At 41.5% G+C, this 16,856-nt stretch overlaps 1 protein-coding gene across 1 annotated transcript; it reads left to right on the plus strand.

The window, feature by feature from the left end:
- Nucleotides 1–404: 404 nt before the first annotated feature.
- LOC108667894 (ATP-dependent helicase brm) lies at nucleotides 405–10,766 on the plus strand. The gene is made up of 13 exons (XM_018154995.2): nucleotides 405–1,011; nucleotides 1,186–1,678; nucleotides 1,848–1,954; nucleotides 2,110–2,248; nucleotides 2,863–3,065; nucleotides 3,477–3,774; nucleotides 4,057–4,270; nucleotides 4,899–5,107; nucleotides 5,395–5,604; nucleotides 6,044–6,929; nucleotides 7,090–7,301; nucleotides 7,722–8,796; nucleotides 9,213–10,766. The coding sequence occupies exons 1-13, from the start codon at nucleotides 437–439 to the stop codon at nucleotides 9,392–9,394; spliced, it is 4,803 nt and encodes a 1,600-aa protein (XP_018010484.1). The 5' UTR covers nucleotides 405–436; the 3' UTR covers nucleotides 9,395–10,766.
- The last annotated feature ends 6,090 nt before the right edge of the window (nucleotides 10,767–16,856 follow it).

Here is a 16,856-nt window from a genome sequence, read left to right on the forward strand (position 1 = left end):
CCCAGCTGATCAAACAAAATTTTTGTACCTTTGCTCCTAACTTTAGGATGCCTGTGATTTTTTTAAATGAGAATTATTCTCAGTATTTCATTATATTGTTGAAAATATTTTGTTGCCAGAATGTTTAACTTTAAAAACAGAGGGAAATTTTTGTTTATTTATTTTTTAATAAATAAATGTGTGTTGTGCAGATGACACAACCAACATCAACACATTGATCACCAACCAACATGAACACATTGATCATCACTGTTGACACAAGGACAACTTGTCCACCTCAATATGAAGCTTAGATTGTTAATAGAAGCTCAGTGTCTTTCAAATATGTAATGACTCTAATTAATTATTCTGTATGTCTTCAGGTTAGTTATTTAATAATTATAACCATTTTTTGATGAATATTTTTTATTGCAGGTGGCAAGAATATTCTGAGAATATGTCTGGCCAGAGCCCCAGCCCTGGGGCTGCCCACTCTCCAATGGGCCCACCTCAGCAGGCACCTTCACCTATGCCTCCTCCACCTCAAGCCACTTCTCCAGCAGGAGTTCCTTCCCAGTCTCCCATGGGTCCTCCACAAGTCCCCTCTTCAATGGGGCCTCCAGGAATGGCACCCAATCCCAGCGGGCTCCCTCCTAATGGCCCTGGTGGTCCACCAGGGCCGCCTGGCTCTGCAGGTCCTCATGGCGGTGGCTATGTTGGTGGTGCTGGAGGTTGGCCATCCCAGCAACCATATCCTGGTGGTCAACCGCCTTCAGGTCCCTCTAGTGGGCCTGGTGGTATTTATCCAGCACAGGAAAGCCTCAATGCTCTCCAAAAAGCCATCAACACCATGGAGGACAAAGGCATGCAAGGAGATCCACGTTACAGTGATCTCCTCTCAATGCGTGCCAAGTATGGAGCTGCAGGGTCAGGATATCCACCTTCAGGAGATGGCAGGGGAGCACCAATGGCTTCAGGACCTGTCACTGGAGTACAAATGCATCAACTAAGAGCTCAGATAATGGCTTACAGGTGTGTTTATATGGACTTCAATCCTATATTCTTGGTGTCATGTTCAGTTCCATTAGCACAATGACAGTCAATCTGATTGGCCTTGATGTTATGCTAGCTGTTGTAACTTGAACTTCAATTTTCATCCCCCCAAAAAAATTCCTCTTAACTGTAGGAGTCTGCACTTATTTTCAGGTTTTTGGCTCGGTCTCAACCAGTCCCCAGCCAGGTTGCTCTAGTGGCGCAGGGGCGTCGACCTGAAAGTAATGACGTGCCTCCTCGAGCTCCTGGCATTCCTTCACCTGCTCCTGGCAGTGGTTCACCAATGGGCCTGCCTACCAGCACACCTCCTGCTCCTGCAGGAGGAAGCATGCCTCCTGGAGGACATCCACGCCTTCCTCTTTCAGGAATGTCTCAACAAACCCCTCCTCCAATACAGACACAGCCTTCACAACCCGGTGCCATGAGACCTCCATTCAATGGCAGTATGCCTCCTCAGCCACCACCCACAGCATCCCCTGTTCCTCAGACCCCACCAACAACATCGCCCACTTCAGGGTCTCCTGTTGTGGGGCCTCCTACTCCAGCCACCACTTCTGCTCCACCTGCAAGTGGAGCTCCTGCTCCACCTTCTGCGACCTCGACCGTGGCTGTACCCACTCCATCACCTGCTGCGCAGCGACCGCCCGTGAGGAACTATTGTTTTGTATTATCAATTAAGATGGTCAGTCCTTTTTCAGTCAGTCAGTTTTTCATTTGATAATATAGTAAACAATATTTACACTGCAACTTCAGTTCATGGCACACTGCCAAAGATTTGTTGGAACATCTCGCAGTAATGTAACACTTTCTTTCAGGGAGTTGGCCCTGGAGGCCCACCATCCAGCAAGACCAGTAGAGTCACACCCATTGCCAAGCCTGCAGGAATTGATCCTCTATTGCTGTTGCAAGAGCGCGAGAACAGGTTAGACTGATTACATATTTTTATTGACTCTTCCGTCCAGCTTAAATTTCCTACTTGACTTCTTAAAACCGATATTTTATGACATCAGCCTAGGTCTTCCACAATAGACAATACTCCTCAAAATTTTATTTTAATTTCTTATAATGTACAAACAGGCTTGGTGCCCGCATCGCACAACGGATGGAAGATCTCAGCAACCTGCCAAACTCCCTCCCAGAGGAGCTGCAGCTGAAGGCCGAGCTTGAGCTCAGGGCTCTTAGGCTGCTCAACTTCCAGCGGCAACTACGTGCTGAGGTATGACAACATCTCTGATAATAATTGCTTTCTTTGAAAAATTACCCATTAAAGTCTTATCAAGACGCAGCGATATGGAATTATTAGTTTATTATGATATGAAATGATTTATGTGATTTAATATGAAAAGCCTTGAGAACTCTCTTACCTTTGCTGCTCTTTTCTAAAGAATCATCAATTAGAGTCTCGCTCTATTAGTGTCCTTCAATGTTGAGACCAAACAGAAACTAATGTTCTGTGTACACGAAATTTTTTTACATTTATTTATATATACTTATGTTTATGAAATATTTTTATGTGTATTTTTCCTGTTACGATGACGTTATTTGCTGTTGTTATAATCTTCTTTGGTATGATTATATAAATCAGCACAACGGCACGGTTTTGAGAGTTTAAGTTTCTGTTTTACGTACGTGATGTGGTTATTTTAAAGCAGTTATAAGGTTTTGTTATGAAATCAATTCATGCTGTTGTTAGCATTTGGTCTGCATTGACGGTCTAATAATTTGAATCTTGCTTCATATTTCCATGTAATTGTAATATGTTCAATGTATTTTCCAGATGTATATTAGTGTAATATTTTGTGAGCCTAACTCTATGGTTTGTGTTATGAGGTGGTGGCGTGTAATCGTGCGGACACGACCCTGGAGACTGCCATCAACATGAAGGCCTACAAGCGCACCAAGCGTCAAGGCCTGCGTGAGGCCCGCATTACAGAGAAGCTTGAGAAGCAACAGAAACTTGAAGCTGAAAGAAAGAAGAGACAAAAACATCAGGAATATCTCAATGCCGTCCTGCAGCACGGCAGGGAGCTCAAGTGAGACTTTTTTTTCCTTATTCTCTATATAATTATTATGTTATTTCCCTAGGGTCAATTGTAATTTTTCTTGTTCTGTGGATGATAGCAAATAAAAATGTAAAAATGCTTTTGATCAAATCTCCTGTGGATTTATGTTACAAAATGGAGAAAATTTCTTTGAGAAACGGAAATCTGAATTCACTAACTTACGTGATTGGAGTATTTTTCTCAGTTATTTTCCTCCATGAGCACAAATATTTTTGGCTTTTATTTGCTTTTTAATTATCAAAGCACAAATATATTTGACTTTGATAATGTAATTACAGATTCAATTTTTACGATAAAATTATGCACAGACTCTCATTTATACGTAGACTCTCAACTCGGTATCAGTTACCACTTTAAAGCATTACCGCTATTTTGTGGCAGGGAGTTCCATCGTCAGAACACCCAGAAGATAGGCAAGATAAACAAGGCGGTCGTGACGTACCACCAGAACGCCGAGCGCGAGAAGCAGAAGGAACAGGAGCGCATTGAGAAGGAGCGTCTACGGCGTCTCATGCTCGAGGATGAGGAGGGATACAGGAAGCTCATTGATGAGAAGAAAGACAAGCGCCTTGCTTACCTGCTCTCACAAACCGACGAGTTCATTGCAAGCCTCACTGAGATGGTTAAGCAACACAAAGACGAGCAGAAGCGACAGAACAGAGAGTTTCTCAGGAAAGTGGTCAGTTTATAATCCAGACTTCCTTTGTATTGCATGATGATTTACAGTTTTTTTTTTTTTTTTGGCGATGAATTTCTCGCTTCACTTGACAAACACATTATTTGAGACTTCTTTTTTTCTGACTCATGTTACTTACCAAGAATTTGTATTTCAGCATGTTGCCCTAGTATGAAATAGGAAAAAAGTATGCATTAAGTTAATTTTTAAGTCTATTATTTGGAAACTTTGATGATTAGTTTTTATTCCTTATTTATATACTTGATGGTTTTACGTTTTTGACAGCGCGAAGAGCGTCGGCGCGCTCGAGAGGCCGCTGAGAGTGCGGGCGGCGAGGGCGGACAGGTACCCTTCGTGTGCATCATGGAGAGCTCGACGGGCCGCATCCTGATGGGGGCCGAGGCACCAGCCCCCCAGCACCTCGAACAGTTCCTCCTGGAGAACCCTGGCTGGGAGGTCCTACCTGATGATGAAGATGACCAGAGTGATGAAGAGAAAGGTAGGTATATTCATTTTAATTGTGTTGTTGTCCCGGCTTGGCGGATGTGGAAGAGTTTTCTGTGTACGGGTTTACGCAGGAAGGAGAAAATGTGCTACCGTCAATGAAACAAAAATTGCTCCTCAAAAAATACGGCATTTACCTCGCCGCTCATCACCAAATACCATATAAGGGTCAGAAACATGATTTTTAAGATTCGATTATCAAATTATGGCTACAAAGCTGTTTTGAGTGTTGTAATATGTAAGTTTTTATATAAAATGAACTGTTTCTATTGAAGTCCGATAGCGTAAGTGATGTGTCGAGGTTATGTGCATGGACGATAGTTTAAATTCACTGACGTCATTCATGAGATGTACCTTTCTCATTTTCTTCTCGTCTTATTAAAGCTTCGGAATTTTGCGCCCTTATTCTGTAGCAAATTACGTGATCATTCATACTATAAGTTTTATTCATTGCATCTAAAATTATTTTCATTTTAAATTATGTCGGCCTGACGTATGACGACCAGCGTCATTATAGGACTCGCCAGTGACCAACACAAGCATGTTGCTATTAGTAAACTAAAGAATATCGTTATTTCAGCGGAAAACTGCAGTTTAATTATAAACTTAATTTATTGCTCCAGAAACTGAAGAAGGCACCGAGAAAGAGGGTGAGGAGGGAGCAGCTGCTGCATCTGCAGTCAAGAAGCTTAAACCCAAGGTTGAAGATGACGAGTATCGCAACGCGGGAGGCGAAGCGAACTACTACAGCATCGCTCACACCATCAAGGAGGAGATAAAGGAACAACCCACCATGCTTGTCAATGGCAGCCTTAAGGAGTACCAAATCAAGGCTAGTCTGATAGTGCAAGCCTCAAAATTTGTCATATTAACGTTCCTCATAGTCAGTTTCTTATACTTATTTACCCATGTTATCCATTGCTAATTTATTATAAGTTGATTGACAGAGCATTCCTTTGTTATCCGTTCACGATTATGTATGATGTCATTGGTGCGTGCATTAGACTGGCGCAATTTTGAAAAAGAGTATTTGTGTATCCATGTTACCACAACTTTGCTATCACTGGTCGGAGCGACATAATGAAATTTCCAAGAGTACAAATTTTTTCGATTTAACAGGGTCTTGAATGGCTGGTGTCTCTGTACAACAATAACCTCAATGGCATTCTGGCGGACGAGATGGGTCTTGGCAAGACTATCCAGACGATCGCTCTGCTTACTTACCTCATCGAGACCAAGAAAAATAATGGACCATATCTGATTATTGTACCTCTCTCAACCATGTCCAATTGGGCTCTCGAGTTCAACAAATGGGCACCTTCAGTAAACGTAAGTAAATTTCACTTTGATCTCGGCCAGGAAAATACATGAACTTTTTTGTTTGTTTAAGGATGACCGAATTTTCATGAACCTGTTACGTTCATGGCCAATTTCCAATTAAATCCTTCTTTAGTTTACTTTGAATCTGCACTTATTAGCGCATTTTCTCATCTATGGAAAAAATGCACTATTGTGCTCGCCATGTCCGTCTGTCCGTCCGTCTGTCCGTGACCTCAAGTTTTCGTCGACGAGAAAATGCGCTCTCTGTCACTCACTGCTGTGAGTACCGAGTTGTATTTTTTTTTTAACTAGGTTCATCCGAATTCGTTCGTCTAGCCTCCGAATTTTTTAATCAATAATTATACGTTTGCAATAAAATTTATAGGAAAATCTACGAAGTTTAGGACAAAATAATTAATCTTTTTTAACATTCTTTTGTTATCGATAGGTGGTACCTTACAAAGGTTCCCCGTCAGTGCGACGCGTCGTACAGAGTCAGATGAAGTCCACAAAGCTGAACGTTTTGCTCACCACCTACGAGTACGTCATCAAAGACAAGGCTGTGTTAGCCAAGTTCCGCTGGAAGTACATGATCATCGACGAGGGACACAGGATGAAGAACCATCACTGCAAGCTGACCCAGACCCTCAACACTTACTATAACGCGCCTCATCGCCTCCTATTAACGGGTACTCCTCTTCAAAACAAGCTTCCTGAACTTTGGGCTTTGCTCAATTTCCTCCTGCCATCTATTTTCAAATCATGCTCTACTTTCGAGCAGTGGTTTAATGCTCCTTTTGCCACCACTGGTGAAAAGGTCGAGCTGAACGAAGAAGAAACCATTTTGATTATCCGTCGTCTACATAAAGTGCTACGTCCTTTCCTTTTGCGCCGCCTGAAGAAGGAAGTAGAGTCTCAGTTGCCTGACAAAGTGGAGTACATCGTCAAGTGCGAGCTTTCTGGCCTGCAGCAAGTGCTCTACCGTTCCATGCAGAGCAAGGGAGTCATGCTGTGCCAGGATTCTAAGAAGGGCAGCAAGAGCAACACTAAGGCTCTCATGAACACTATCATGCAACTAAGGAAACTCTGCAACCATCCGTTTATGTTCCGGCACATTGAAGAATCTTTCAGTCAACACAAAGGTTTTGTGGGTGGCATCGTCCAAGGCCAAGACTTGTACCGAGCCTCTGGAAAGTTTGAGCTCATGGACCGCATTTTGCCCAAGATGAAGGCCACCAAGCATAGAATTCTTCTCTTCTGCCAAATGACACAACTCATGACCATCATGGAAGATTACCTCAACTTCCGTGGCTACAAGTACCTACGTCTTGATGGTGAGACGCGTTTTCCTACAACATATCCATGTTCCTGCTTGATAGATCATTCATATTTTACTTCTTTTCGAGTTATCTAATTTGCCATTTGTAACCAAGAGCGTAACATCTTGCTTGATTTTCAAAAGACTTTAAAACAAAAAATTATTATTTTCTGCAGGCATGACGAAAGCTGACGACCGCGGGGAGTTGCTGCAGCTTTTCAATGATAAGAACTCAGATTATTTCCTGTTCTTGCTGTCGACGCGCGCCGGCGGACTTGGTCTGAACTTACAGTCTGCCGATACCGTCATAATCTTCGATTCTGACTGGAATCCTCATCAGGATCTGCAGGCTCAAGACAGAGCCCACAGAATTGGGCAGAAAAACGAGGTTAGATGCTTGCACTTCAAATTGGAGTAGTATAATTTAGTTATGTAATTAACTGCTGAATAATAGCGCTAATAGTCTCGATTCTTGTTTTAGCGAATTTTCTTGCAATGTGATAACATATGTTTTTCTTAGCAGTCATCGCATGAAGTAGATTTGTTTCGTTACATTCAATGTGTTTTCTAACTTTATCTCATTACTTTCTTGAGAATCGATTGTGTCTGTAAATTCTGCTGTCTGGAAGTGAATAAGTTTGCTAAGATTAGGCCGTCCAAAACTACACCATCAAGTAGTGTCTCGCTTCAAGAGTTTTAAGATATCAAGAAACCAAAAAGACTCGCGTTCACTCAGTGACCATTTTGTTTGAATGGAACGACGAATGCATATAGGAAATGAAAAAAAGTATTCTAATTTTTTTTATAGGTACGTGTACTGCGTCTGATGTCCGTGAACACCGTCGAGGAGCGTATTCTGGCAGCTGCTCGCTACAAGCTCAACATGGACGAGAAAGTCATCCAAGCTGGCATGTTCGATCAAAAGAGTACAGGGTCTGACCGTCGTCAGTTCTTGCAGGCTATCCTGTCTAATGATGAGGAGGACGAGGAAGAGAACGAAGTTCCAGACGATGAGACCGTGAATCAAATGTTGGCGAGAAATGAAGAAGAGTTCGAGCAGTTCCAAGAAATGGATGCTCAACGACGTGCACAGGAAACGGAGCCACGCCTCATGAGTGAGACTGAATTACCTGAATGGATGTTAAAAGAAGAAGAGACGGACGAAGATGAGGAGGAGGGAGCCGAAGAGGAGCTGGGCGACCGAAGAGCCCGAAGCAAGAAAGAAGTTGACTACACTGAAAGTCTCACGGAAAAAGAGTGGCTGCGCGCAATTGGCGCTAACATGGAAGAGGACGACGAAGAAGATATGAGTAACCATGGCAGATCTGGTGGTGGTGGTAGTGATGGTGGAATCGGCGGTGTCGGAGCTGGAAGTGGCAGTGGAGGCAGCAGGAGCAATCGTGGCTCATCATCATCAAGTAAAAGTCGTCGCCGCAAGCGCGAAGATAATGACGACGACGAGCCTTCAAAACCCAAGAAAAGAGGCCGGCCTGCTAGGGAGAAACCTAACCCTAAAAATTTACACCTCGTCAAGTATCTCAAGAAAGTCATGGACATCGTTATTAAGTACGCAAATGCCGATGGTCGGGTTCTGAGTGACCCGTTCGTGAAGCTGCCATCGCGCCGAACCCTCGCAGATTACTACGAAGTGATCAAGCGTCCTATGGATATACAAAAAATCCTCACCCGGATTGACGACGCCAGGTACGAGAGTATGCGAGACTTGGAGGACGATTTCATGCTTTTATGCCGCAATGCCCAGGAGTACAATGAAGAAAACTCCATCATTTATGATGACTCCGTTGTGTTGCAAAGCGTCTTCACCAACGCCAGGCAAAAAATTGAGCAAGAAATGGAAGCTGCCCCTCCGCCCTCTGAAGAATGTGAGTCTTGAATCGTTATTTAGGTACACCAACACCTCGGCCTTTAACAATACCTAGACTGAATATTTATAATCATATCAAAATCTTTATTTATTTAAATTTCGTTGTTAAATTTAAATGTTGCATTTAATTAACTTTGTTATAACTATTTGGGAGAACGCTAAATATTTCAAAACTGGCTGGTGAATGTCTTTAACGAGGAAAGTTACTAACCTCTAATTGCAGTAATGTCGGGTGTTGAAAGAACGGACAGCTTCCCATAGTATAGTATCTAGGTCGAAATTAATGCCTAATACTTTGAAGTGAAATGTAGGTACAGAAATTGATGAAAATACTCCTAGATAAGTTAAATAACATTATTTTTGATGTCGGCAAGTACCAGTATTAATGGATTGTTTGAATTATTCTGCCATCAGCGCTACCTGGCGACGGGGCTGCTGATGAGCCAGACTCATCGGACGAGCGCGTCTCCTCGAAGAAGCGTCGTGGCGCCAAGTCTTCAGGTGGTCGAGGCGGCCGTAGACGCAGAATTAAATATGCTGACGACAGCGACGAAAATGACAGCGATGCTGAAGACGATGATCATCGTGTCGAGTGAACGACGCGTATGGGAGAATCTCTTGGTAACGACTCCAGGTCATCATTCGCTATTGGAGATCACCGTTTGATGGTTTTCGCCTTTTTGATGTTCTCGGGACCTCATTTCATTTGAAATTTTTAGTTGAGTTTGATCCGTGGATATGATCAGCTAGAAGAACTTGTTACTTTGTCATCGTTACGATGAGAGGGTCTAATTTAAATTCAATTTTTCGGCAGGCATTCGAAGTGTGTTGCTGATAAGTTGCTTATAAAATAATGGTCTCGATGCATGGAAAGAGCTCTGACTAAATTTACTAATGATTAAGTCGGTGAGATTAGTTCGTTTTTATGGATAATCTACATTCAATCATCGAATTTCCGTCATTTATTCGCGTTGTAAAGTTTGTTTATGTAAACAATCGTCAATTTAATGAAGTACCTGACAATTCGGATCGCTTTTGTTTATTTTTCGTCAGATCAGAAACGGTAAATGCTTTTATTTATATACAATAGGCATCTCGTGACTACTGATGTGAAAGTTTAACCACGTTCTTGGGGCTTAAACCCGTTGTTCCTGCTGGTAGCGTGTGAGATTATCCTATATTTGGTGTCATGCATCGAAGTAGGCCGGTTGTCTCATAGATCTATCATTTAATTATTGTTGTGATGAACACCAATCCATTACAACTAGGTACTAGAATTTCCTCTCTCCATATTAATACGAGTAAACATCTGGCAACCGACTCCGATGCAAGAAGTAAGGAATATAACTGACTTCTCAATTCTTCTACCCATTGTTTGGTTTCCCCGTCGCAGTAGCTCCATCATTTGAGTACCTCGAAAAAAACGTGTTGCTTCAGATTCTACATTCGGCTCCGATAATAAAATCTAAGTTTACACAATGTATATATTTTACACTGCATGATACGTGCTAACTATAGCAACTTTAAATCTACTTTATGGTAAGAAATAGTAAGTCACAGGCTGGTAGTTCTTGAGTTTGGTATGCTAGGAGCCACCTTCCGTTCGGTGGCAGTGGCAGTGGCACCAATTAGAGCGTAAGAAGTGCTGTGTAGATTCTTCGCATAGATTGACTTGTGTCGCACTGCTAAGCTTTCTGAGTGAGACAAGAGCTGCACCGTTCGTTGTAAGTTTGTTCGTTCACATTTGTTTCTTCATTAAAGTTCATCGCCCTTGTGCTTCAAAGCTCTTGTATAAATTACGTACGGTCCATCAGTTTCATATTCGGTTGTCCCTACGTAGATAGGTAAAAATTTATAAATTAATTGTGGTGTCCTTCCCGTGGTGTTTCTGGGTCTGGTACTTATAAAAATATCAATCTCGCTTAATTTTGATTGCGTATAAGAATTGTAAATATATTTCTCAGCCTATTTTTGTATTTATTAATCCTTTGTTTGAATTATTAAATTTGTTTAGTTTAAAATTGAAACTAGTGGCTAATAAGGTTGCTACCTCACGCCCATCATCTCGAGTCATTCAGCATATAATTGGGAAGTTTTGTTGCCTAAGTTTGAGCTAATATGTCAATCTCTGAGTATTATTCCGGTAGTTTGAATGATCTGAACATAGTGGCACCAGAGGTGTTGCAGGCCGTTCGTAGCGATGTTGGCTAGTTAGCTCTGAGCGAGCGCACTAGGCAGGTGGGAGGCAAGTCAGGCAACAGGCAAGCGGTCAGTCCAGACTTGAACGTGTCGGTAGGAGGTAGTCTGCGGTCGAAGCTTGCGACTCACTGGGTTGCCAACTTGCCATTCGCGGGGGGTATCGAACACCGCGCTTAACAGATCCTCATCTTTGCTTTTAGCGTGAAAAACCACTTTCATGATAGCATGAGTGTTACAAATAATACTAGGGTTAATTACAACATTTTTAACCATTCATTTAGGGCCAAATAATTTCCTAATTTAATAAATTGAGTGACAATATGTTTATAGACACGTAAGTTGCTTAACAATTTTCTTAGATCGTCTTCACTTGTAGGTGTCACCGTAACGTCCATTTATTATGGTTTTCCCAACTCACTGAAAATATTGAGGCTTTTATCGTCCTTGCATTTAGGTAGAGAGGACTTCAGGCCGTGATCGTACCGTGACCATCAGGAATTTATATTGCCGAGTCCTAACTCGACAATCGGCGTCTTCTTCACCGAGGTGTTGTTTGACAACCTAGACCGGAATTCATTGGCCAACCTTGGATTTATAGGCATAGTTTCTGTACGTATTTTTATTATACGTTTGTTTAGTCTTGTAATGAAGTGATAGACCAAACATACAGTCAGTATTTAATTTACGTGATGCAATGTTAATTCTTAATGTATGCGACCTGATTGTGCAGCAATGACAGTTAATGGATAGTTGACGTCAACCTTGGGTTTGGAGATACAAACATTAATTTTATCTGCGTGAGTTCGACTTCTGTTGTTCCTTCCAGAGTCGAGTTAGAACTTTATTTATTTTTTATAATAATGCTGTTAGTATAATTATTTGTATACTCAACGTATACCGAGATTATTTCTCAATGTGTCACCTCAGCGGCGCAGTTGTTTCGAGTAAACTGTAGCCATCTCATTCTTATTTCGAGCTCAATTTTCAGAGGGCGGATCAGCAGTTAAATCAAATTTTCTTCAAATATAGTCTGACTATGAGCAAAAATGAATCGTACTGCAAGTTTTTTGAGCGGTAAGTCAAGTTTTAAGACGAAGTGGCGGCGGCATGCGCCTGGAGGTGTTATTTCAAAACAGTTGAGCAACAGCTTCCGAGTGCCATGCTGTAGTCAGGAATTTCCTGCCAGCGTCGACATTCCTTGCTTCTGAATTGCCCGCGGACATGGAAGATTGAACCCAAGGCATTATTGCTTCATTCAAAGGCGCTATGTCTGGTGATGATGGTTATGTCAAATTAAATATTCTAGCTTTGTGATAAAGTATAGAATAGTCTAATAAGCCGTCTGATATCCCGCGGCACGCAACAGTTCTATTCGCGTAAATGCATGTCTAAAAATCAGGCTCTCGTAAATTTATTGCTATTTTTTTCGGAAGCTCCTTCGTTATGGGAGCTGTAATACCTAAATTTACGCGTAAAAATAATTCATTAATTTACTATCAATCATGCGTAACCGATATGCTATCAATTACTGACTGACCTTCACTCGTCTTACCGCCAAATCGTGAGCCATGATAAAGATAAACGCAGGGCATTTTCCAGTTGCATCTTAGTTCTGTTCGGCGTACATACCGCATGGTCAGGCGCCGCTTAAATGCTCGGCTCATATTATCCAAGAATATTTTTAACCAGGAAACACGCAAAGCATCTGCATTACATCAGCATTTAGCCCTGAGCCTTGCTTATTTGTTCAGAATTATTTTCTTAACTGTGTTTGGCAAACCTTGTCTGGCGTTCCTTATTGATTGTAGCAGTAAGTGATGACGACGAGTTGCTTATATGCATGGATCAAATTTTAGGGCTCGAATCTAGTCGAGCGCCAAATAGGCGAAGGTCACGTTGTTCAACGAGACCTTCGAGTCTTTGAACTGAACTCGATCTGACCACTGCATGTGTGACGCGGATTAAATTGACGCTTTTATGTAGGTATTTTAGGCGAAGGTGTTAGTTCTGCTGACCCTGGATTCCGTACTTGTTTTTTCATGTGGGCTCTGAACCTGCTTTGAATGGTGGAACACCCGCTGCGGTGGGTGTCTGGATTAACGACTAGCGGCCGACCGACCACCCAATGAGGGGGAATTCGATGCTCAGGCCACGTACCAAGTGGCCAGTCAGGTACCCGAATGAAGAATATCGATTGCACGAGATACTTTATGTTATTCAAACATTGTTTGCCGTATACTTATCATAGTTGTAATATTGAATTAATTTCCTTGCCTCGTGTTAATTTTTTTTCAGCAACCTCCGCTATGTATTGTGACATTTTATTAATACGGATCAGTAGGTGATCCTTTTGTTGCAAGGGCTAAATGAAAATTTTCAACTGGCTAAGAACATTTGCCTACACCGCTATCTCAAGAATTCTCAAATAAAAATTACAAAAATTCAAGACTGACTATCAAAAACTTTTTTTTCGTTTATGGTAGATATACGTAAAGACTATTTCATTAACTATTTCAGCCTCACTCCGCTTTGCGATGCCACTTGATTCCATAAAAACTAACATGAGTAGGTAACATCCCCTGATGATATCCTTTCACGATAGGCAATTTGGAGAAAATTTCGAACAGCCTTTATATATTGTCAATACTTATTATCTTAAACTGGCCGATAAACACTCAAATTTCCGTGACTAAAAAAAAATATTTTTATCTGAAATCCAAGTTTATTTCTCTTTAGTCTTTAGGTTGAATTGTTGAACCGTGCGTAACAGAACCTTCGGGCGAAATTACATGGGATATTTTTTTTTACTTGCTCTCAAAATTGTAAACATGGACCATACGAGAATTCGCAAAATGCTTACAGATTTCAGACTAAGACACGTCAACTGAACCGATTGGCTTTTTTGATATATTGGTGAATCCAAAAACCTGTCGACATGATCCACGTCCGATGCGGAGAAGATCTGCATTCGTCACGCTGTCTCTTCAACGTCAAGACGAACCAGCGTCAAGTTCTTTGTGTTTGACGTCAGTTAGCGCGTCTTGTGACGAGCCTAATGAAGATAATTGGATGGCATCCCATGACTTAGTGAGAGTTTGCAGCCTGATTTACAGTCGTGAGTCAGCTCTTGTGAAGGTCGCTGATCTTGAGGGTGCACCCTATTTTATTTCTTTACCTTATCTGCATTCTTAAGAATTTTCGCCAACTGATGGGATGCAGATGAGCATGCCTGTGTTCAGTCGAACGAATCGGACATTCGTCAGATTTATTAGCGGAGAATCAGTGCCACTTTTAAGACGTTTATGTACGATAGCAGGTATTTTGGATCCAATTTTACGTTATGGTATTCTAGACGTGCTGCATTTTCCTACATTTTTTCGTGGAGTTACCGGTACATTTGAGCGTGATTGGCAAATCTCGTCAATTTGAGAACGTGTTAGGATTAAATTTTCACTTTTTTAAAGGTTTATTGAAAATTTAGTTCTGTTCCGAATTCATTTATTAGATGCCTGAGGGATCAGCATTAAGTGACAATGATTTAACATTTCCTTAACCCCCTACCGCCGTACGTCACTGTCCGGGAAGTTGGGAACATACAATTATACGTAAACCATTGTTTGTAGCAACCTGAGGACGTTTGTAAGCAACGGATAACATTGTAAAGTTGTCGGACGTGGCGGCAACCATCAGTGCAAGTCATTTTTCGCTCACTACAACGTATCCTTTTTGGGAAGTAAGCTTGTGACAATATTGCTCCGGTTACTCATGTCAGGTGGTAGAAGTTAATTACTATTTGTGTGAAATTTTTTTTAACTTCACTGCTGCAACATCCTGGTGCAACAGTGAAATTGTGAAACAGTGAAGAAATAATGTAACGTAATAAATATTGGATTTACCACAGTGAACCAAGTTTATTATTTTGACTGTAATCGATGGGAAATGCCCCAGTGATGCTGATTGTGCGTTTGAATAAGACGCGCGCTGGCTTCCTAGCTTGTATACGTAGCAACTTTTGTAGGGTCAATCCAAGTAGCTGCTGCGTGGCACTGAGATTGTTAAGCGAGACTTTCATGGCTAGAATAACTGAGCCCGCTGCGCCTGCTTTACCGCCCGTAAACGATAAAACAGGTTGAAGAAGAATTTTAAAGAAAACTACCATAGAATATTCGTAATGCGTAGTGCCTCTTGAGTTGTATGGATATTAAAATTAACCTCTAAATGGTTTGAAACTTCGCATTAATTTAGTCTGTGTTGATAGATGTACAATGAGTTTTGCGAGTTACACAGGTTAAGCAAGCTCCATAATAATATTTTTCCTCATGTCAGATTATTTATTAAAATATATTTTTGAAACAATTATTGTATAAAATTCTTATCTTTCCCAAGATAATTTCAGTTGGAAGATTGTAATTGGGGTTTGAGTTATTCCCGATTTAATTCGAGCGGCTACATTCCCAACATTTCTTGCAATTCCGTGTGGGCAACCTTCCTCATTTCTTGATATCCCAACATGAAGATTGAAGCTGAAGCCTCTAGTACGGTTCAGAGACTCGCCCACCAGTCAGATTCTTTACTACTGTAAACGACGCCGCATCTTCACTTTTTCGTCCACTCCATCTGCACTATGGAGTGCGACTTCCAGCATGCGTCTCGTCTGGGGTGGCAGCCTAGAGGTGTGGGGGCCACGGCAATGGCGTATCTTCTCACGGAGGACGGGTCTCTGTGAGAGCTCAGGAGTGGACCGGATGCTGCAGGGTGGTTGCCCGTTATTTGATGAGGTTCAGGGTGTTGTGGCAATTTGTAGCTCCGGCCGGGTATCCATTATGGATAACTGCCTTCACTTCATAACTCTCAACCCAAATAATAAAACCCTCCTAGTCTTCCAACTACATCTAAATTGGACAAGTTTACCCATTTAAGGTGACATTATTATATTTAAGGACACAACTGCTAGGTTGATCAATTTATCTCATTAAGATTGGACTCATATTTAAGACTTTAATATTCAGCTTGTTCTAGTTTCTGAGATATTTATTTGGGTAGACATTTGTCGCAGCCAGTCGGCAGTCGGCATTTTGACAGGGTGGGTGGCACGAAGCCTAGCGCGTCAGTTTCTCTGCAACCACAGCTGGCTTGCGCTGGCCAGGGGATTGCTCCCGATTTTCTGCGGACTTCCACCGGGCAGCAGCTCGAACCAATTCACTTTTTTCAAATTTTTATTGTGTTCACCTAACACAATTCCGATTTAATAAATTCAGCATCTCTGAAATGTGTTCTTTACGTAATGACTTGGGTGAAATTTGAATCTCCCACTGAATAGGGAGGTCGCGCTAAAGGTTGTATGTACAAATAAACCTAATTATATCACCCTTTTTCGATCACCTTAGTAGCTTTCAGTTTAATAAATATTTGGTAAATTCACGTGTAAAATTCTTACAATGTTTAGTTCGCCCGCATTCAGATTTATAGCATGAAAAGTTCTTCTCGAAAAATGTTTCGGCATAAGGAACCATTTTCTCTTTTATTTCCCGCCTTGATATTGGACATTGATTGATTCGTCATTAATAGTTTATTTGCAACCTCCAACACCATGCTTCTTTGTACATTCAGTAAAGATTTTTCTATCTACCGAGAGCATTACAAATATAAAAAGTTTTTTATCCTCGTCCCATGCTGGTAACATTAAAATCCTTCAAGCTGGACGAATCCGATAGCTTTTAAATTAGTTTTATTTGAAAGATTCACATTTCTCGTGCAATAAATTGCGTTCTCGCTCCTTCCAATTTCTTTTAAACTGTTCGATGGGAATGTCCTTACTAGTTTTCTTCGTGTAACTTTTATACTTTACGAAGAAGTATT

The sequence above is a fragment of the Hyalella azteca genome, unplaced genomic scaffold (assembly GCF_000764305.2).
Source record: "Hyalella azteca isolate HAZT.00-mixed unplaced genomic scaffold, Hazt_2.0.2 contig13914, whole genome shotgun sequence".
Classification (NCBI taxonomy): Eukaryota; Metazoa; Arthropoda; class Malacostraca; order Amphipoda; family Hyalellidae; genus Hyalella; species Hyalella azteca.